Source organism: Eucalyptus grandis, chromosome 8 (assembly GCF_016545825.1).
Source record: "Eucalyptus grandis isolate ANBG69807.140 chromosome 8, ASM1654582v1, whole genome shotgun sequence".
Taxonomy (NCBI): Eukaryota; Viridiplantae; Streptophyta; class Magnoliopsida; order Myrtales; family Myrtaceae; genus Eucalyptus; species Eucalyptus grandis.
Window position 1 is genome coordinate 4,069,137 of NC_052619.1, and position 21,772 is coordinate 4,090,908.

At 39.3% G+C, this 21,772-nt stretch overlaps 1 protein-coding gene across 1 annotated transcript; it reads left to right on the forward strand.

Moving 5' to 3' along the window:
* Positions 1–1,902: 1,902 nt before the first annotated feature.
* Positions 1,903–4,198, forward strand: LOC104416201 (amino acid transporter AVT1H). The gene is made up of 3 exons (XM_010027627.3): positions 1,903–2,179; positions 2,766–3,373; positions 3,659–4,198. The coding sequence occupies exons 1-3, from the start codon at positions 1,903–1,905 to the stop codon at positions 4,196–4,198; spliced, it is 1,425 nt and encodes a 474-aa protein (XP_010025929.2).
* The last annotated feature ends 17,574 nt before the right edge of the window (positions 4,199–21,772 follow it).

Consider the following 21,772-nt stretch of genomic DNA (forward strand, 5'->3'; position numbering starts at 1 on the left):
AGTAAATGGTTGCTAAATGACTTGATTGCAGCACATTCAAGGCGACTGAGATTTTTTTTTTATCGGTCCCACTTTACTTTTACTCTAATTTTCACTGTTAGATTTTTGCCTTATCTCCTTGCAGGCACACCCGGAACAAAAATAATCCCTATCCAATCCTCTTGAAAAAGTGAGGATTCGAACTTCTCACTTTCTCATTTTTGATGTGGAAAAGATGGTCATTAGAGCAATTATTTGGGTCATTTAATTTTCAGCCAACATTCAGGTCTTTTCGCGCAACAAATTTCCAGCAAATTCCTACCCAAGTTTGGCATAATAAAAAAAGAAGAAAAATTCCGATCCTGGCTGCTCTATCTCATTGCGTGTATTTATTGGTTGTCTTTCGAAAAGAAACATTTAACAGATGAACAACTTTGCTAGAGGTGGAAAAGGCATCACGGTGAAAACAATTCATATGAAATGAGAAGCAAAGTTCTTAAAACGTTGTACACGTTCAAAAAGAAAAAAAGAACTAAAACTTTTGGCCCATATTGCAATTAAAACCTAAATGATAAAAAAAATGCTTGGGAATTTAGTAAATCAAGTCATTCCAAGCATCACTCACTTAAATTAGTTAACTTGTGCCGTAAAAACCAATGTGGCATTTTTAAAATAATCTTACTATATTTATTGATTTTTTTTTCTTTTTTTGTGTGACATGTTGCCACATCGGCGCCACATATTCTCAAAAGTACTAACTAAAAGACACGTGGAATCTTTGGAGTCCTTTAATAGCAAATTCGAGTGAATGGTCATGGAAATGACTTGATTGCATCATATATAAGATGCTTAGGATTTAATTGCATTTTTTTTCAGACATCCAGGAGTTGATTGCAGTTTTTGGCAAACATTCATGTCCTTCCGTGCAAAAAATTCCCCACAAATTCCGTACGTCTAATGTGCCAACACAACAAATAGAAAAGGATCACAAGGGTGCGACACGTGGCCGAGGTGGGCCCCAATTTTCAGACTCTTTTTTTCTCTCTCCTCTGCACTGCGCCCGCCCTCAGATCTCTCTCTCTCTCTCTTCATTCCAGAACGCAGACCCGTCGCGATGGGCCAGGGGGCAGCAGCGGCCGCGTCGAAGAAGGGCTTTAAAGGGACTCGCACGTGGCCGCCGGTGAGGGGGTCGGCAAGTGCACGTCGATGTAGCACGCGACGGCTGCGCACGCCTCGCGCACCCACGCACGCTTCTGGCGGGAGGCGTGCTGGTTGGCGCCGCCGCAGTCCCGTCGAAACCCATCGTCCGCCGTCGCCAAATGGCTTTGCTGGAATCGCTGAACAAGTGAACGGCTTCTTTGTTGCTGGGTCTGAGAGAGCGTGCAGGGGAGAGAAGAGAGAGAGAGAGAGAGAGAGAGAGAGAGAGAGTCTGAGCATGCAGAGGAGAGGGTGAAGTAAGAGTCTGAAATTGGGGGCCACTTCGGACACGTGTCGCATCCTTGTGACCCTTCTGATTTGTTTTGTTGGTACATTAGACATTAGACATAGCCAATATTTTCTCTCAAATTCCTATCCAAGTTTGGCCGAATAGCAAGAAGGAGAAAAAGAGGAAAGGTTCCGATCTTGGCTGCTATAGGCGGATCTTCATTTTCAGAATATAAGCATCTGGTTAATGTTGGCAACTTCTCTTGTATCAGAATCTCTTTCTCTCTCTATCTATCTCTTTCACACGGACACCGGCGCAGGCCAGCTTCTTTTTTTTTTTGGCTGGACGCACACCAGCTTGTACACTCCCTCTCATAAATACACCGCACCCTTTCCCGTACTCATCAGCGAGGCAAAAACATAGAACCTTACGTACCCTGAGATCTATTGTTTGTAATTCTTTAGGCTTCCGTTTGTATATCTGAGTGTCGGATGAGGATGGTGCTAGCAACGCGCACGAAACTATGGACGTCCATCGCGAGCCGCCTCCTGTGCGGAAGCCAGATCACCAGCGAGTCCATGCAGGGCGTGGAACTGGCTGCTGCTCCTCCCCGGATCGCCTGCGAGTCGTCCGTGGAAGGGGAGAATAAAGTATGCCAATGCGAGTGTGACGTGGGCATGGCGGAGCCGAGGCCGCAGGCTGTGGAGGAGGAGAATGCCGGGGGCAACAGCTCTTTTGCTCATGCTGTCATCAACATGGTTGCCATGCTCACAGGTGAAAGCCGAGAGGGTCCTCCATCACTTAAATTCACTACAGCTTGAACTTCTAAGAGCATGAATGATGTCGCTGTTTTCACTAAGATATGTACCAACTCCTAAACCATTTTTGCCGGAGCTTTATTAGAAGTACTGCGGATGGGGGAAGAGGGAAAGTATAGTCCAAAAGTAGTGCGTAAAGTCGTTATCATATAGGTCAATTCTAACATGCGTTGCTAATCGAACACTACTTGTTAATGTTTTGTTCTCCACTGTTGTCAACTCACATAATAAATAATGTTCCGATATGAAGTTAAGATCTAATCACTTGTATTTAGTTGAAATCTACTTATGAAATAAATATACTTCAATTGCCTATATACGATCTTGGTTTTTTTCTCGTGAGTTAAAATGACATACTTGTTCCGGTAAATGATATGATGGGCATAACTAATCACAGTTATTTAAACTTGTACTTTTGAGTGGGCTTGGTCATTTTTTTCATTTTTCATTTTTTTTTTTTGATATGGTTGGTGTAGATTTGCACTTATTCTCAAGCTATAGACTCGTGTTCTCATGAACAAAAATTTGACAAAACTTGGCAGGGCTGGGACAGCTATCAATACCGTACGCCTTGGAGAATGGAGGGTGGTCCTCTGCATTCCTGCTGATAGGGCTTGGCATGGTATGCGCCTACACCTCCCACTTGCTTGCGAAATGCCTTGACAAGAGACCCAGGTCCAGAAGCTACACAGACATCGGCCAAGAAGCCTATGGATCCAAAGGCAGGATCATAGCAGCAACCTTCATGTACCTGGAGATCTTCTTCGCCCTCGTCTCCTTAACCATCTCGCTCCATGACAACCTCAGCCTCGTCTTCCCAGGGACTCCGATCAGCGCCCGGTGGGCGCACATGTCCAGCTCCCAGCTTATGACCGTGATCGCCGTGCTCATTGCCCTCCCGACCCTCTGGCTCAGGGACCTGTCCTCCATCTCTTTCCTCTCTTCCGCGGGCATCATCCTGTCGATCATCATCTTTGCCTCGGTGGCTCTGACGGCCATTTTCGGATGGGTCAGGTCGGATCATGAGATCCCGGTGCTTCGGATCCGTAACATCCCTATGATTTCGGGGCTCTATGTGTTCAGTCTTTCTGGGCATATTATCTTCCCTGACTTGTATAAGTCCATGAAAGACCCTTCCAAGTTCACCAAGGTATGCTCTCTCGTTCTATAAGGGATATATGCAACCGAATTCCTAAAACCTTTTTCACATGGGTCAACAGAGTTCTAAATGCTAACAAAATAATGAGCAACCAAATCTTTAACTCGTAGCTGGTCCGATGTGGCTTATTCTAATGTCGACAGACGTCTAATGTAAAGGGCTTGATTGCATTTTTTCAAAATGTTTACAAATATATCAAAAATTAAACGAGAGATCACTTTCTTTTTTTGGTAGGGTGCTAAAAAGTTTTGAAATCTATTGATTGATTGTTTGTAGGTAACGATCGTGAGCTACACCCTAGTCGCGGCCCTGTACATGGCCCTCGCCTTCATGGGCGCAAGGATGTTCGGCCCCGACGTCAGCTCGCAGATCACCCTCAGCCTGCCGAGCCACCTTGTCGTGGCCAAGGTCGCCCAGTGGGCCATTGTCCTGACGCCAATGACCAAGTATGTGCTCGAGTTTGCGCCCCTCGCCATCCCGCTAGACCGCAGGCTTGCCGGGTCAATGAGCTCGTGTGCACGGACGGCTGTGCGAGGCACGGTGGGCTCCGTTGTGCTGGTGGTGATCCTGGTGCTCGCGCTCTCCGTCCCATACTTCGAGTACGTGCTCAGCCTTACCGGCTCGCTCGTCAGCATCTTCATTTCCGTGGTCTTGCCGTGCGGATTCTACACCAAGATATGCTGGCCAAGCCTGTCGAAGCCGCTCTTTCTTCTGAATGTTTTGCTCATTGGATTCGGCTGCGTTCTTGCGGTGTTCGGGACAATTTCATCGTCCAAGTCCCTCATTAAAAGCATACAAGGACACACCTCCTCCTAAATGGAACATTCCCAACAACGAAAGACAACATTGTCGTTTTACTTTTGAATTTGGTCACCCCCTGTCACAACTTTGGTTTTGCCAATTTGCGAAAAGTAAAGGTAAACAAATTTGCAGGGTAAGTACACTAAAACTGCAAAAAATTATGTACGACACTCACTTTGATGCCAAAAGTTTCATTTAGATTATTTAAGTGCCAAATTGGAGAAAAAACGATTATTTTGGTGCCACCGATGAGAGATTTCAGCCAAATTAATTACGTAACTTTTATATTTTAGAAAAAAAATTGACGTGGCAAAAATTTAAGAAGACTGTCAACGTGGAATGGAATAAATGATGCCGTTTTCCTTTCTCCCGAAGAAATGATGTCGTTTTCCATCATACATGGACTCTCTTACAAAAACTGCACCGCATAGCTCTATGGCCAAAACGGCGTTGCTGAAGGGGTTGTAAAAGAGGGTTTGTCGACGGCGCATATGAATTACAATTCTCCCCCGACGCCGACCATAGCTCTCTTGCCCCTTGTCACTTGCCTGCTATCGCTCGGCCACTGTTGTAGTTGCGCCGTCATTTGCTATCATTTGATGGCTGTGTCCCCAACTCTCACTCACTTAGGGTTCCAACGAGCAAGTTAGGGCACAGAGGGTAAATTGAGGACTTGGCTCAAACGGAAAGTGGTGGAAAAAGTGGTAGGGATCTCACTTTTGTTTACTAACATAATATGCTTTCTTTTGTGGGGACTGAATAGAAAAATAGGGTGCGAAGGGAAAATGAAGGCTTTGCTCAAAGGGAAATAGTGATGGGACCTCACTTTGTTTAATTAGTTGGAGTGTTTTTATGGGGGACCAAATGTGATTGAATTGAAAAATGAATGTTGGGGACCTCACTTTGTTTATTCAACTCGGCTTCCTTTGTCTCTATAAGGGGATTGAATTAAATAAATTAATTGCCTTTGTTTCTTTCGACAAGACGACAATGACTTGCATGTGGAGTTGCTGATTCCGCTATGTGGTTCCAAAAACTAATGACTTTTTTTCCTCCTTACGTACAGCATCAACATAGATGAGAATCAAATAGGCGTCATTATTTGCTAAGGTGGAGAGTTTGTTAAGGCGCCGACGACTGGGAATATGTTAGTGGAAATGAAGGTACTATTTATGTTAATGTTCGGAAGCCATTATTTATTGATTTTGTGAGGATTTGGTGTATTTTTTACGTTGCAAAGTGCAAAAACTGCATTATTGTGTTCCTAGGAAGGAATTGAAAGATGGTTTGAGATTTTTTAATGACGATAATGGTATTAAGGATATAATTTACCATTATCTTCACGGCAATGAAGTTAGAATATATGTTGAGTATTATAGTGATGATGAGGATGGTGAGGATGAGGATGAGGATGGGTAGACCACCACTGAAAGAAGAGAAGTGAGGGATCCTACTCAAGTGAGTAATCAGGTCGGGGATGAGTTTAGGTTAGATAGAGGGCAAAATGAAGGCAAGTGAGGGATGAGAGGGAGAAAAGTTATATAAATAGAGATGAACAAACATGGAGATGTCCTAAAATCTTGGGTGAAGATATGGGCAATGAAGACTTCATTGGATTAGAATGGGAAGTTACTTTATCTAGTAAATCAGAAGATGAATATTTGACCTCAATAAATTTCTCAAATGACGAAAATGATGATGAACTCGCAGGTTCAAGACAAAAGTAAAGGGAATTTCTTAGAATTTTTTTTGCAGCTTTAAGAGAAAGGCTCGAGTCAGTAAATAGGGATGTAGCTCCAATTGAAGGTAATAGAAGTGCAGATGAAGAAAGTTGCCGCGATAAAACTACTAGTTTAGAGAATGAGTTTGGCAATGATGATGAAGAACCTGCGTGTAAAAGAAAAAGTAAATACCCTTACTATGATCCGACTGTTGATAAGCCTGTTTTGTTTTTGGGTGTTGACACCTAATTTTTTCTTAAATAATTAATATAAAAAAAACAACAAAAAACATGCGAGAGGGGCTGGGTCGAGCTGAATCTAACCTTGGCCCAACTCGCCTCTCCTTTCTTCTTCTCCCTCTCGCGCAGTTAGGCTCGGCGCGGCCCACCCTCCTTTTCTCTTCGGCTCGGCCTACTCCCTCCTGATTTGTCTCCTTCCTCCAACCGTCCGTCACGCAAGACCTGCAAAAAGAAGAAAAAAAAAACGCAGCAGAATGACATAGGCAAAGGAGGTAGCGGGGGCAGTTGGATTGGGGTTGATGGTCGGGGATCAGATTGGTAGTGGTAGTTGACGCCGCAGAAGGCCACGCGCACCAGCTGAGAAGAAGAAAAAGGAGAGAACAAAGAGGGAACGGGGAGAAACGGAGAAGGGACATAAGATGAGAGAAGATGAGAGAGCTCGAGAGGGAAGCCAAGGAGAAAAGGAGCTCCCTGGGACGCCTTGTTGCTGTTGGTGAGCCACTCGATTGATGCTGACCGCCGCCATTCCCCCGAAACTCAAGTTAGCATTATGTCGAACACCTAGGGCGCGTACTTTGGAATCAAGTCGGCTAGAGCTCACCCTAACCAGGTCAGGCGAGCTTCGGCCCCCGTAGGTCCTTAGCTAGGTCGTCATTTGTTGTTGGTAGCTCATTGAGAATCCCGGATTCGCCTTGAGTCCTGATTGTGTCAGAAACCTTACGATCCCTGAGCACCCTTCACCTGCTCGACGAAATGCTTTAGTGATATCTAGCGACGAATCTTGATTTTTGGAAAAAAACGAGTCAGTCCTTGCTTTGTCTTGCTCCGTGGAAGTGTCTATTGTAGTTGACGTTGCCCGATCCGCGTTAACCATTGTGGTGACTCGCAAAAGCCATGGATTTGATGGTTTAGGGTGTCCTGCAAACGCCACGTCGTGGCTATCATTGGGGAGTTGCCAGTCAGATAATGGTTGGACATTCTGGTCGATCGCTCGAGCGTGACACCATTCTTCAAGCTTGGCGCGTTCTGGGATTAATGGGCGAAGGTTGAAGGTTTGATGTTCTCAGGTGAAGTGAGGAGAAGCGGTTAAAAAAATGGGTTCATCTCATTTGCAAAGGTTTAGAGTTTAGGTCTAAATGTTGGGCCTAGTTTATTAAATGGGTTTGGATTTAATTTTGGTTTGGGTTAGGTTTAAGTTTTGTGAAGTAGGTTTGATTAAGTGGACTTGACTCAAAAGCCCAATGTATGTCCATGGCCCATACCAATTAGACCAATGTTTGGCCTAACCTGGACCGGATTCGGAGACCCAACCCGGGTCCCATTTTCGGATATAAATAATTTTTTTTATTAAATTTATAAAAAATTAAAAAAATTCGAAAAATAATAAAAATTCAAATAATTTTCCCAAAATTCAAAAACTTAGAAAAATGAAAAATTCGACCTTTTTTTTTTTTTTTTTTTTTTTCAAAATCTCAAAAATCTAGTTTCTTTTGGGAAAAATTCAAAAAATCATTTAAAAATAAATAATAAAATAATAAAATTCCTCAAAATGGTTAAAATTAACCTTTGAAGTAATTTTCTCCTAAAAATTGGAAGCCTTTCAATTTGGAATTATGCCTAAGTTTGACTAGGCCTGTACGGTTTTACCTTAGGGTTTCAATTATCCTTAGGGACAAATGCCCTTAATTGTGCGGTATTGGTATATTGATTTTGGCTTCCCTTAATCTAGTTAAGATTAATATTTAGTCTTCCTTAGTGTTAAATTTTTGCTATACCATAATGTGCATTTAAAGCTTTCCTTGATTATCGATTATTAGGTTAATGACTGTGCACCTGCATGATCACCTCCCGTGTTAATGGATATGCCTAAACTCAATCCAAACTACCTAGTAAGAAAAATATTTTTAAAAAATAAATAAATAAACAAGATTAGGTACCGAAAGGGTATTAATTGATTAATTAGTGTAATCAAGTCCCTGATCCTAGATTCTTTAGTTGCGTAAGAAGTGAGGTACACTTCCATGTCTCACTTGGTCCTAGCCGATCCCAATAAGCTAGTGGTGACTCTTTATTGCGAAATTCTTAAGAACACCCCAATGTCGCGCAAGGTATGAGCTTGGAAGAGCCCGTGCCTAATCATGGGCCATAGGCCTATCTTTTAGGCAATGCCCTTAAACCTATTCCCTTCCCCTCAGGGGTAGGTTGCGACAGATTCCACTTGGAACTTGCTTTAAACCTTAGAGGATTTAGGCCTAAATTTATTTTGTTCAAAAATAAGTTTTGTTTGGCAATGGGGATATCAGGTACGTTCCTAACGTGAGCGTTAAATGTTTTTGCAGTTGGGAGCTATAAGGGGAAGTGATTGCTAACCATTGTTTTGTAAGCAAGATAGTAATAACAACACTGAGTCCATTGTTGAACAAACGAGAAAAAAATATCCTATAAGTTATACATCGCTGTATTATCTTTTATGGGTTGAAATTTAATTTTGTTATGTAGTTTTCAAGTGAGAAGATGAGCAACTTCACAAGTTGCACATGTTGCTCCTTGATTTGTTGTTGTTAAAAATGATGTACCACAACGAACAAGATGGGCTCTTGGAAAAAGATTAATGCAATATAGTTATGTGATTTACACAAATGAACGTACTAGAATGACTATTTTGAATGTAAGATTTATAGGCCTTATGTATTTATTTGTTGTACTTGAATTCATTTAATTGACAATATGGATATTATTATAGCATAGGAGAACTTCAAAGCTGCTTATCTCTCAAGGTGAGCCAACTCAAGAATTAAAGGCGTAGCCAAAGAAGAGTGCTCCAAAAAAGAAGACAACGGGTACAACTCCAAAACAACCATAAAAAAGAAAAAGAACCTAGCACCAGTTCTATCTCAACCGATTGATCATGGAAGTAATAGTGATCATACGGATCAACAGATGACACATACTAGAAAAAAATAGCCGTTGTCAAGAACAAAGAAAATGAGATGACAGAAAGGCTAGTTAAAGAACTTGTACATCCAATTCAAAAGGGTGCTCGGATTATGAATTAATTCAAAACTCCAAAAGAAAAAAGAAGGTGGGGGTGTTATGTATATTGACTAATGGGAGGGTATTGGACAAGATATCTTTTTATGTTTTCTTTTTTTTAGGAGGGTGCTGGATATTTTATTGAAGAATTTTAGGAGAAATTACTATGAGTTTTATTCTCCAGAGAATATATATTACATGAGACATCTAGTCTTTTTATAGTTGTTATTCAGCTAATTATTTGTGCTAACTACTAAAGCAAAAAACCCGATATACTAGTCATAAATTTGGTTAGTATCTGCTGGTTGCAACACACGCACAAAAAGAAAAAAAAACAATACCCTAAAACGTATGAAACAAATTTCTAAAAGCTAACAAACAAAAATTGAAAAAATTGTAAACAAAATAACCACACTTCTACTGCTAACTAGAAAATTCGATTTTGATTTTCAATACTCCCCCTCAAGCTGGGTTATGAATGTCTATCATACCCAGCTTGCACCTTAGAGTCTCGAAACTATTTATGGATAAAACCTTGGTTAGTATGTCCGTTGTTTGATGATTGGTTTGAACATATGAGAGCTTCAAGATTCCTTCCTCGAGTTTTTCTTTGATGAAATATCTATTGATCTCCACATGCTTTTTTCTATCATGATGAACTGGGTTCTTGACAATCTCAATAGCAGTTTTGTTGTCACATAATAATGATGTAGGATTGGTATTAGTGAATCCTAGTTCATTTAAGATTCTTCTTAGCCATATGCTTTCACATATTCCTTGACACATTACTCTAAACTTTGTTTCAGCACTGCTCCTAGCAACAATGGGTTGCTTCTTGTTTCTCCAAGTAACCATGTTGCCCCACACGAAGGTACAATACTCTATTGTCGACCTTTGGTCCACGAGAGATCTAGCCCAATTTGCATCTGTGAATATCTCCACGTTTCTCTCCTCCGTTTTCTTAAAGTAGAGCCCTCTTCCAGGACTTCTCTTCAAGTACCGTAAGATTCGAAAAACTGCCTGCATGTGCTTCTCTGTTGGTCAGTTTATATATCTACTAACCATACTTATTGCGAAACCAATGTCTGGCTGAGTATGCAAGAGATAGATCAGTTTGCCAACTAATCTTTGATGCCTCCATTTGTCCGTTAATGGTCATTCTTCTTCCATCTCGGTTTTATTTGTAGAATCCATGGGTGTGTCAGTTGGTTTGCACCCAAGCATACCAGTTTCCTTCAAAAGATTAAGAGTATATTTGCGTTGGGAAATTGCAATTCCTTTTATGTGATCGAGCTACCTCCATACCTAGGAAGTATTTGAGTTGACCTAGGTCTTTAACCTTGGATTCTTCTGCCAAGATATTCTTCAGTTTTCCAATTTCCTCCAGATTTTCACCAATTACGATTATATCATCAACGTATACAATCATTATTGCTCTTCTACCTTTAGTTGACTTCTTGACAAACATTGTATGATCTGTTTGACATTGAGTGAAATTTAGCTTCTTAACGACCATTGTTAACCTCTCGAACCAAGCATGAGGTGATTGCTTTATGCCGTATAGGGATTTCTTGAGTTAGCACACCTTATTAAAGCTCTCTTTAGTGTCAATTCCCGATGGAACCTCCATAAAGACTTCTTTCTCCAATTCCCCATTCAAGAAGGCATTCTTTATTTCTAATTAATGTAGGGGCCAATCCAAGTTAGCTGCAAGGGAGAGCAACACTCGAATGGAGTTTAGTTGGCTACCAGAGCGAAGGTTTCTTCATAGTCTATACCATATGATTGTGTGAATCTCTTAACAACTAGCCTTGCCTTGAAATGATCAACACTACCATCAGCATTGTGCTTAACTGTAAAGACCCACTTACATCCCACCAATTTCTTTCCAACCGGCAATTCTGTATATACCCAAATATTATTCTTCTCAAGTGCATGAATTTCCTCAAGAACCACTTTTTTCCACTCGGATTGAGCAAGTGCCTCCTAAATATTCATAGGAATTTGAATGCCACTCAACGTTGAAATAAATGCCTTGTATTTAGGAGACAACTTTTCATAAGACACATAATTGTTAATGGGATGTTGAGTGCATTGTCTCTTCCCTTTCCTAAGAGCAATGGGCTTATCAAGATCATCAAGTACAACAAAATTTTATGAGCTTATAGGAACATTACCTTCATCTATTGTGGGTCTTGAACTTGGGTGTGTCTCTTGAGCCGACTTTAATGTTGAATGGTCCTCCAACTCCTTTTGAGTTTTCCGCCTAGAGTAGACAATTACCTTTTTATTTTTGTCTTGTGTAGCATCTTGAATTGGTAGACACGAAAGACTTTCGGATGTTGGATGACTCTCGGATGTTGGAATGGGTAGACACAGTAGACAAGCAGAATTGGTATTTGTTTGTTGTGACCCAAGTTAATGAAAAGTGTCCCAAAAATAATATTCCTCACAACTCTCCCCTTAATGGTATTTTTAGAGTAAAAGGGCTAGTGCTCAAAGAAGGTAACATCCATGATAGTATAAAAATGCTTTGTTTCTAGGCAATAACACTTATATCCATTTTGATTTGGAGCGAATCCTAGAAACACACATTTGGTAGACTTAGGATCCAACTTGCTACGATGTTGCTGATTTATATGAACAAATGTTGTGCAATCGAATATTTTGAGTGGGATATGTGAGACAAAACGAATATGTGGGTAGGTACAAAATAGACTCTGAAATGGTGTTTGGAAATCTAGGACACGGGAGATATGTGGCTGTCAACACTACTTCTCCCCAAAAATGTTTAGGAACATGAGTGGCTAACATAAGAGAACGAGCGACTTCCAAAAGATGTCTATTTTTCCTCTACACAAGAGCTAATATATATGCTACCATGGCTATTTAGATATGACCCGAGCTATGAGTGGAAGTATTCTCTCCCATTATCCGTTTTGAAAACTTTGATTTTTGTGATGAATTGTGTTTGGATCATTAGGTTGAAGGTTTGAAAAATTTGGCCAATATCTAATTTTTCTTTCATTAGAAAAAACCAAGTCAGTCTTGTATGATCATCAATGAAAGTAACAAACCATCTAGAACCAGAAATGTCATTGACACGACAAGGTCCCCAATAATCACTATGAATCATGTGAAATGGATGAGAAGGCTTATAAGGTTGCAAAGGGTACAAACTGCGAGTATGTTTGGATAATTTACACACCTCACATTGAAGTTTTATTGAATGTTTATTGAACAAAGAAGGTAGCAACCTTTTTAAGTACGAGAAATTTGGATGACCTAACCTATAGTGCCACAATCTTACGTCACTCTCTTCTTTAGTATGAGATGCTATATATGACATCTTCTTGTTTTTCCATTCTAAGGCATTAACTCGCAGAAGGTAGAGGCCCGCATCCATCTCAACACTACCAATTGTCATCCCCGAGTTCAAAACCTGAAATTCACATGAGTGTGGGAAAAATTTAGTAATGCAGCCTAAATCTTTAGTTAACTTGCTGATGGAGAGAAGATTATAGTTGAGTTTGGGAATAAATAATACTAAATTTAGTGTTATATCTTTTGAAATAACCATTGATCCAACACCAGCCACCTTTGAGCAAGAACCATAAGTAATTCAAACATTAGTGCCATTTTGACATGGATTGTACTTGTTGAATACCATGATATCTCCGGTCATGTGGTCGGATGCTCCTGAGTCTACAACCCAAGAGGTGATTTTCTCATGTTTAGCACTAAAGGCATTTAGAGAATTACCTCGTTGAGCTATCGTTGCTGTACTAACTCCTTCTGGATGGGTTGCTTTCTGAACTGATTCTTGTATCAGCTTTTTTAGTATCTCCAACTGCTCTTTGTTGAAGGGACTCAAATCTACCGAAGTGATTGATTCAGTTTGGACTACGTTACTTCTGCTCTCTCGATTTTGAGTAGGATGTGAGGCTGATGGCTTCTAATCATCTGGCCGACCATGAATTTTTCAGCATGTGTCTTTTGTGTGACCCATTCGTTTGCAATGATCACACCATGGACGACCACCCCTTCGCTGGTAATTGTTTGATTGAGTACCTCGACTGTAGGATGGTTGAGATCCTTGAGCTATTAGAGCAAAATTTGCTAGATTGGTCTGGTTGTTTGAAGAATCAAGCATCACCTTTCGCCAAGTCTCTTCTCTCCTGACCTCAGCAAAAACTTCTCGTACACTAGGTAGGGGCTTCATGCTCAGAATTCGTCCACGTATCTCATCAAGCTCTTGATTCAAGCCTAACAAAAACTTGTAGATGCGTTCTTGATCTTGAATCCGCTTGTACCGCTTGCTATCTTTAAGACAACTCCACATCATATCTTCCAGCATGTCAAGTTGCTGCCAATGACATATGAGTTGGTTAAAATAATTAGTGACAAAAGATTTCCCTTGCCTTAGGTCATGGAGAGTGCCCTTAATCTCAAAGATGGCCAATGTGTTATCTTTGTTTTAATAAGTTTCATGAATAGCACCCCAAATCTCCTTTGCTGTCTTGCAGTACATGAAATTCTCCCATGTTTCATTCGTCATTGAATTCAGCAGCCAGCACATCACCATGTTATTTTCCACCTTCCATGTTCAATAATTTTGGCTCGTCTCCTCAGGTTGTACGACAACTCCAGTTAGCTAATCTTCTTTACCTTTTCCGCAAACGAAAATCATGACAAAATGGGACCATTGATTGAAGTTGTGACTGGTAAGTTTATGACCGTGATGAGAAGAGTTCCACCTTCAGATACATTGATAGGTTGGGTAATGTGAGGAGAGTTCTGAGCTCTAGGGTCTGAGGTTTCACTCTCAACCTCACTTGCCATGGTAGCTCTAGAGTATTTTGTCATGGTGGAAACACTTAGAAATATGGTAGGAAAGAATGGTCCAAATCGAGCTTTGATACCATGAAGAAATTTAGGAGAAATTACTCTAAGTTTTATTCTCCAGAGAATATATATTACATTAAGCATCTAGTCTTTTTATAGCTGCTGTTCAGCTAATTATTTGCGCTAACTAACGAAACAAAAAACCTGATATACTAGCCATAAATCTAGTTAGTATCCACTGGTTGTAACAAAAAAAAAACACCCTAAAACGTAGAAAAAAAATTTCTAAAAGCTAACAAACAAAAACTGGAAAAAGCTGGAAACAAAATAACCACACTTCTACTTCTAACTAGAAAATCCGATTCTGATTTTCAACATTTATCTTTATTGATGGTAAGTGCTGCCATTATTTTTTGAGGAAGGTGCATATTGTCATTATTTTTTTTAAAATAATGTGCTAAACCTTCAATGATGGGGGAATGAAGTTAGATGTGTTTTTCTTTTGTAAAGAATCAATCAATTTCAATGGCAATGGCTGTTTTTGTTATTTTCTTTTGTGTTGGTTTCGGCTAGTAATGCTGGTAAGACAGTTATGCTATATAAATTTGTTGCTGCTAGTGCAACACTTCTATGAGGCTAATGTTGTTTTTAAAAGTGATGTGCACATATATTGTTGTTGGTTAAAATTATTGATGCTAATGAATTTGTGGGTTTTGGTTGTACATATTGGTGCAAGAACAAAATGCACTAGCACGCCTTGGTACAGTTATGGGTGCTGCATCTTTTTGCATGAGCAATTAAGGATGCTAGTATATTTTGTTACATCAACACTTGTATGGATTGATGCACGAACAAGATACACCAGCAACCTAACTGGTGTAACAAGATGCACCATGACCGGTGCAAGTTGAGTGATGTTTGAAACTAATATATTTCTTTTTTTAAAACTTGTGAAATACAAGTGATCACTCTATAATTGCAACTAACATTTAAATAATCACATTTATAAAAATTTGACATTCAAGCAATCACTATATACAACTTATGATATTGAAATAGTCAATCGTGAATTTGCCACCATCCCTTAATTTCACTATGGTTTGTAGTAATAGTTGCAGCAAACTAGCAAACTATTATCAAACAAAAAATGCGGTAAACCATTACATTTGAAGCAAAAAACAAACATTGACAATATACAATTAAGCAAGAAAACTTTTAAGTGTTTATAACTAATGCATCACAACTTCAACATTCCATTTCTACCATAGATTGCAAGCAAAACTTTTTGCTCTATACAAAAATTGTAGTAAACCAAAAACACACTTTACTTCTAAATAATCCAATATAATTACATATTCCACGTCTTCAACTATGATAGATTTACAAATTTCTTCTCATTACTTATTTCACATTTGAATAGACTATACAAAAGAATAATAATACAATCAACGCTTAATAAAAGTTTTTTTTTTCGATTTTTAGCCTTGAAATCTCCATTTTCAAATGGTCGATTGGATATATTAAACCTTTCATTTAAGCTTGCATTGAATCGACATCCTCCAATTTATTCATTAATATAGATAGAGGTTGATGTCGGCCTTCAAGTAACTCCAAGATCACCTCTGTCACTCAATTGGAGAATTTCACATTAACCCATTCAAAATATTTGCATTTCAAGTCTTCTCTATATTTGCCGCACCCATGAAATCTTCTCATAGGATTCAACTAAGTCCAAGATAATCTTCTTGGACTCGGTAACCCGCAATAATAGTAACACTCACCATCTAATTCACTTTTTTTTTTCGCACAAATGTAAGCCGTTGCTTAAACTTCTGCCCTCAATTTGCAAGAGCAAGCTAATAATTTTGGACGAAAATAGAAGTATGCACTCAAATTGGGGATTTAGGATTTTGAACTTCCAGTTCTCTTTAAATTTGGGGATTTAGGGTTCTTACTCAGGGGAAGAGACACCAAATAGTGTCGTTTTGTTGTTTGCATGCTGATTGTACTCTTTGGTGAGCCACATCAACTTCAAAAATTAATAATAATATAAACTGCTACGTCGAATTTTTGGCCAATTAGATCGATGTTGGCATTGAAATGATCATTTTTCAAACTTTTTAGCATTTAAGTGATCCAAAATAAATATCGATACTGTCGCGACCAATTTTTTTCGGGGTGTGAACCACCTAGGGTTTGGCTAATGGATTGTTAAGCCTAAACTTAACTCGGGCTCTCCCAAGCCCATAGCAATTCGCGACTTTCGGTTCAAGTTCTTAACATGCAAATTTTTTAATTCGGAGTCGCCACTAATCTATTTTTGGTGGGTCGATTAGAAACCCAAGTAAAGTAATAGGAGTTTTACTTTACTCCTACGAACCAGAGATTTGTGAGTCCGGGGACTTGGTTACACTAGATTTCTCTAATGCCCTTTCGGTACCATTCTTTTAATTTCAAAAATGTTTTTTTGCAGGCAACTTGAATTGATTTTAAATTCTAACATGTGAGGTGACCATGCAGGTGCGCAAACCACCAATTTAACACTCAAGAAAGCAAATGAATAAATTGCAGGACTTACCTCATAGCAACGAAAGCATCTGCGTTGTTAGTTTAGAATTCACATCAACAGTCCTAAATATGATTTCTAATTAACACGCAATTTTTGTTTTGTTTTCACTTAATTAATGAAAATCATGCAATATGCAATGCATGCCACTAATTTAACATGAAATGATATGACATGGCAACATGACTTTGCTATATGACCTAAGCAATATGACATAACTAAGCATGTAGTCTATCCTAAGCATGAGATGATTTATTCTAAATAATTTTTTTATTTCCCATGAGATTTGAAATTAAAAAAATGCAACACTTAAATATGCAATCTAAATTAATCTAATGACCTAATTCTAATGATGTGTAATTTTTAATTAAATGGGCCTAGCCAAAATACTAAATGACATGCATCTCAATTAATCGAACCCTAATGACGTGCATATGACAATTTTTCTTTTTCCTAAAAGAATGCATTTTTTATCCTAAATAATAAAACCAAATCAACCTATGGCATTTTTTGTATTTTTCATGAAATTCGAAATTAAATAAAATGTGAAAGTTACCTAATTAGATTAAGATCCTATTTAATTTATATTAGGAATTAGGTTGAACCACATCCTAATTTAAACTAAAATATTATCTTAACCTAGATAATCCTAAAATGCAATCTATCTAATATCTAAACTTAAAATGAAACATGAAATTTTATTCTAATATGCAATGACGTGCAAAGAATGCATTAATTCTACATGACATATGCATGATGATTTTTGTATTTCTTTATAAAATCCAAAATTAAGATTGACGCATAATTAAACGTGCAATTTAAATTAAAGAAAATCTATCCTAAATTTATGCATTTTTTGGATTTTTTTATTTAACAAAACAAATTTGATTCAACCAACATGACAGCAAATCAGATAAGATATGATCGATATCCACAAATTGGCGAACCATATCCCGCGCATGAGATCGGGTTGGCCAATTTTTAAATAAATTGCGAATCGAATCTCGAGCGGGAGATCGGATTGGCGATTTTTTCTGTGCGAATGCGAGTCGCATTTCGAGCATGAAATCGAACTGTCAATCATGTGCACGTTGCGAAATTAGGAAGATTTCCTAATTTAGGAGGCTACTCGAGTTGCGAATATCATCATGGCATATCGGGAATTTCCATCATGTGCACCAATGAATATATCAAATAAGGAAACAAAATTTTCGGAAATTAGAATAGACAATTTTTACCTATCCCAAATATTGCTTCCAAATTTGGTCTTCGAATGGCGGCCGGTTCGTGATGACCAACTATGCTTCAGAGCAAGCCGGCAAGGCATCTCAGCTTGGGATGCTTGAGCTGGTAATTCACGGTGTGGTGCTCGGTTGACTGCAAAATCAAAACAAGTGTGCGGCGAGGACCAACGCAATATAAAAGATTAAAGAATTAAACCCCAAACCCTCGGCGTTTCCCCTGCTGCCATGCACCCCTATAATTCTATTTTTTTTTATCTAACCCCCCTCTCCCACCGAAAGCCAAATTTCCACCGCCTCAGGCTACACAGAGGCCAATTCTTTCCCACGTGTTTGCCCTTTGGCTATAACTTTTCGGGAACTTCATGAGTGGCCGTGAATTCAAATATTCCATTGAGAATTCTCGTATTTTTCTTCTTTGATTTCAACCGGTAGCGTCGTGACTTGATGGACGCCGAAGTGTGAACACGAGTGAATTTCTTCACGGACGATATACTCGAGAATCATAGGGACATGGCCACCTGGTCACCGGCGCACAAGTCAGCCTGCAAAACAAAGAAATTCAACGGCACAATCCGAGTAGCGAATTGTCGAGGCCGGGGTCATCGATGAGGGTAGCCACTGGTGGTCCGGCTCTTCTGGACGGCAGGTCTTCGCTGGTGCTCAGCCCGGAGAGATCACGGGGCAAAAGTCAGTGACGGATCGCAACGAGGCTTTTTTGCGGTGATGCTTCTCAGCGTGATGAAACAACTCCTGGTGGTGAGCTCAGGGTTGGGATTAAAATCTGTCGGAGCAATTCACTGGAGATTCCACAAACCAAGAGCTTTAAACGTGATGAGGGCAGCACATCGGGAACTCGACACAACTCAGGCACGTCAAACCATGGTGTCGGCAACAGCTCAATAGGGTAGCACTCATTAAGAAGGCGTTGCGGATGAAGAACTAAGGCTGCACAACGCCAAAAAGACGGCTGGAACGGTATTTTGACTTCGCTCTATCGCCACCTTCGTGAAAAAGGAGTCTTCCCCTCGGTATTGCCTCTCTCTCCGTGAGTTCTCTCTTTTTTTGCGGCCGTGTGTTCTCAATTCTGTGGCCTCCTCGAAACCCTACGCGAAAACATTTTTATAGGCTGAAGATTAGGGTTTTATTTTTCTTTTCAAATCAGCATCCGCGAAGATTTCTTTTCGCACGCAATATCACTTTTCTTTTATTTTCCACATCTCCTGATTTTATCACCTAAAGATAAAATTGCAACCCGATTTTCTTAAATTCCAAAAATCCACCGTAATATTATTTCAAATCTCAATTTAGGTAATTCTTGTCATTAAAAGAAAACGGGCTCGGGCCAATTTACTTGCTTCGTGGGCTTAGTCCGACCTGCCAAATTAAAGCTTAGAACTACTAAATCAAACCCATTTGTCACCGACCCAATGTAAATGCAAAATTAAGAAACAAATGCACCTAAAACTATATGCTATGCAATTAATTAATTAACTAATATTTTTTTAGGGGTTAAAATTAATCCCTAATTTTTTAATGCAACTAATAATTAAAAGGGTCACCAAAATTTAGGTGTCAACAGATACCAAAGTGAGCATCGTACACAATTTTTGACACTTCTAGTGTATTTATCCCCAAATTTGCTCTTGTATTTTGAGCCGTAAGGTTTATTGTTCGATTCTTCAAATTGGCCTTCCAACAGATGTCAATTGCTTTTTCATCCAGGAAGGTTTATTGTTGCACTAAATACATGATGAGATTTTCTACAATTTGGGAGATACTCAAACGATTTCTAATCCTACCTTGTTTTATCATATCACAATCCTAATCCAGACAACTAAACGCAACCTAATTCTCTTGGCTATGTTTTCTATTATTGCTTCTTCCAACTAGACCTCTCTTGTTAATGGGATACATATACAATAAATCACAAATGAAATCACCATGCCGACTTGGTGCCTTTATCTTCGGTCATCACCACCAACTACGGCAATGCTCTTTTTTAACTTTGATATAGTCAATATTCACCCCATACATGCGACCTAAACACTCCCCTATTCTCTCACTCAACATCGAAGTCAAGAATTCTAGCCTTTGCCTTAAAGACAATGGACCTCACTATGATGGCCGCCATCAAGGTAGAGCGACAGAGAGAGAGAGAGAGAGTTTTAATATCATCTTGTTCATGAGTGTAGCAGTAATCCAAGTGTAACACTTTTGAAAAGCCCTAACAATGAGAGGTCTCCTCCCATAAAAAATGCAGAAAAGCATAGTCCATCATCACCCACGTCTCTCCCTCTCTGTTCAAAGTGCCGACCACCCTAGAGCGGCCGCTCTCCTCCCTGGAGTGGCTGCCAACCTCCATCTACCACACCATGCTTGCCTTGCCACTCTATTTGGAGCCGCCATCACTAGTTGCCATAAATGGTCTTTAGCTTTAATATTCTCTATTCCATATGTCTCTCCAGTGTAATAGCTCTGTGATCGGATGATGCAACATCGAGTTCAACTTGGCAACCACCACCAGAACACTGATGGAGGTCCACGACATTGGCTTGACACATTATTGGTCGATAATTAACAAAGGCCACAATCCCCAACCTCAAATCTTGTTGGTTGTATGCCCTAAAGCAATCATGTAATAGTTACATGTTAATGATTATTTAATAAAAAATATTTTTTCTCATTCATCGTCCAATTTATATGAATGGGGTCCATAAGATCTGTTACAACTGAACCTATTCTTAAGGTGTTAAAAATATATGTGACAGGTTACAATTATGCTGAATCTTTAAACAGTTCCCAGTCAATGGATCATTGAGATGATATTGATGATCCTATTCAGACTGGTGTATTCTCAAGCTTCACTTCAGTATTGGATACTTGAGGGGATGATGAGTCACAAGTTATTGGGTATTGTGATATCTAAGCTAGAACACAGGTGTCTATCTTGGACAAGTTCACTGAACATGACATACATAGAACAATTGGCAACATGGAAGCTTTTTAGTGAGGTTAATGTCTGATCGTTTATGCTTTGGTCAAGTGTAAGATCCTTAGACCTGAGGCATGATGTTGACTTGTGTGTTGGATGGCTATGGTTCACAAGTGCACATATTGACGCTTCGTCGAACTATCTATGTACTTGATGGTCATAGTTTGTTCACATACGAAGGCACATGCGTGCGCAATATGGAATATGTCTTCTTGTTATACAAGATTGATGTCCTATGTGATCTAATCATGACATTGTATTGAAATCCTCGGCTGGGGTTATAACCGATAATGAATGGTTCATGTCTCAAAAAATACATATTAGTTAGATTTGGACATATGATCAAATCGGTGGCTTGACCAATAATTACATGGCCTTTATTTGATCGAGACATGGTGAGATAGAAGGATTGAGTTACACGGTCGCCAAAGCTGACGGGTTCATTATGTTCTGAGACATTTCACACTGTCTGTGTAGTCATGATATATTATTAGTTGTCAATCATGATTTGTAGGAACAGGAAATTGATCTAGAGAATCAGTTCTCTCGGTTATGCTAATGTGTTAGTAAAAGTCATACTGCCAGCCTAGTGATAAACCTAGGGATGTCACACACATTGTATTGAGTTGGATTAGAAATAAAAGTTCTGATGAATGGGCATCAGAGTTTATAAACTCTGAAGTGGGTTTTAGACTTTACGGCCAAATCAAAGCTCTGAAGCATGTTTAAATTCAGTGACCGAATTAATAATCTAAAGTGAGTTCAGAATTAATAGTTGCATTAATGATCTGAAGTGAGTTCATAATTAATAGCCAAATTAATGATCTAAAATAGTTTCAAACTTAATAGCTAAATTAAATATCTGAAATGTTCTTTAGATGTAACGGACACATTAAGTTTTGAAACAATTTTGAAACTTAACGGTCACATTGATGATCTGAAACAACTT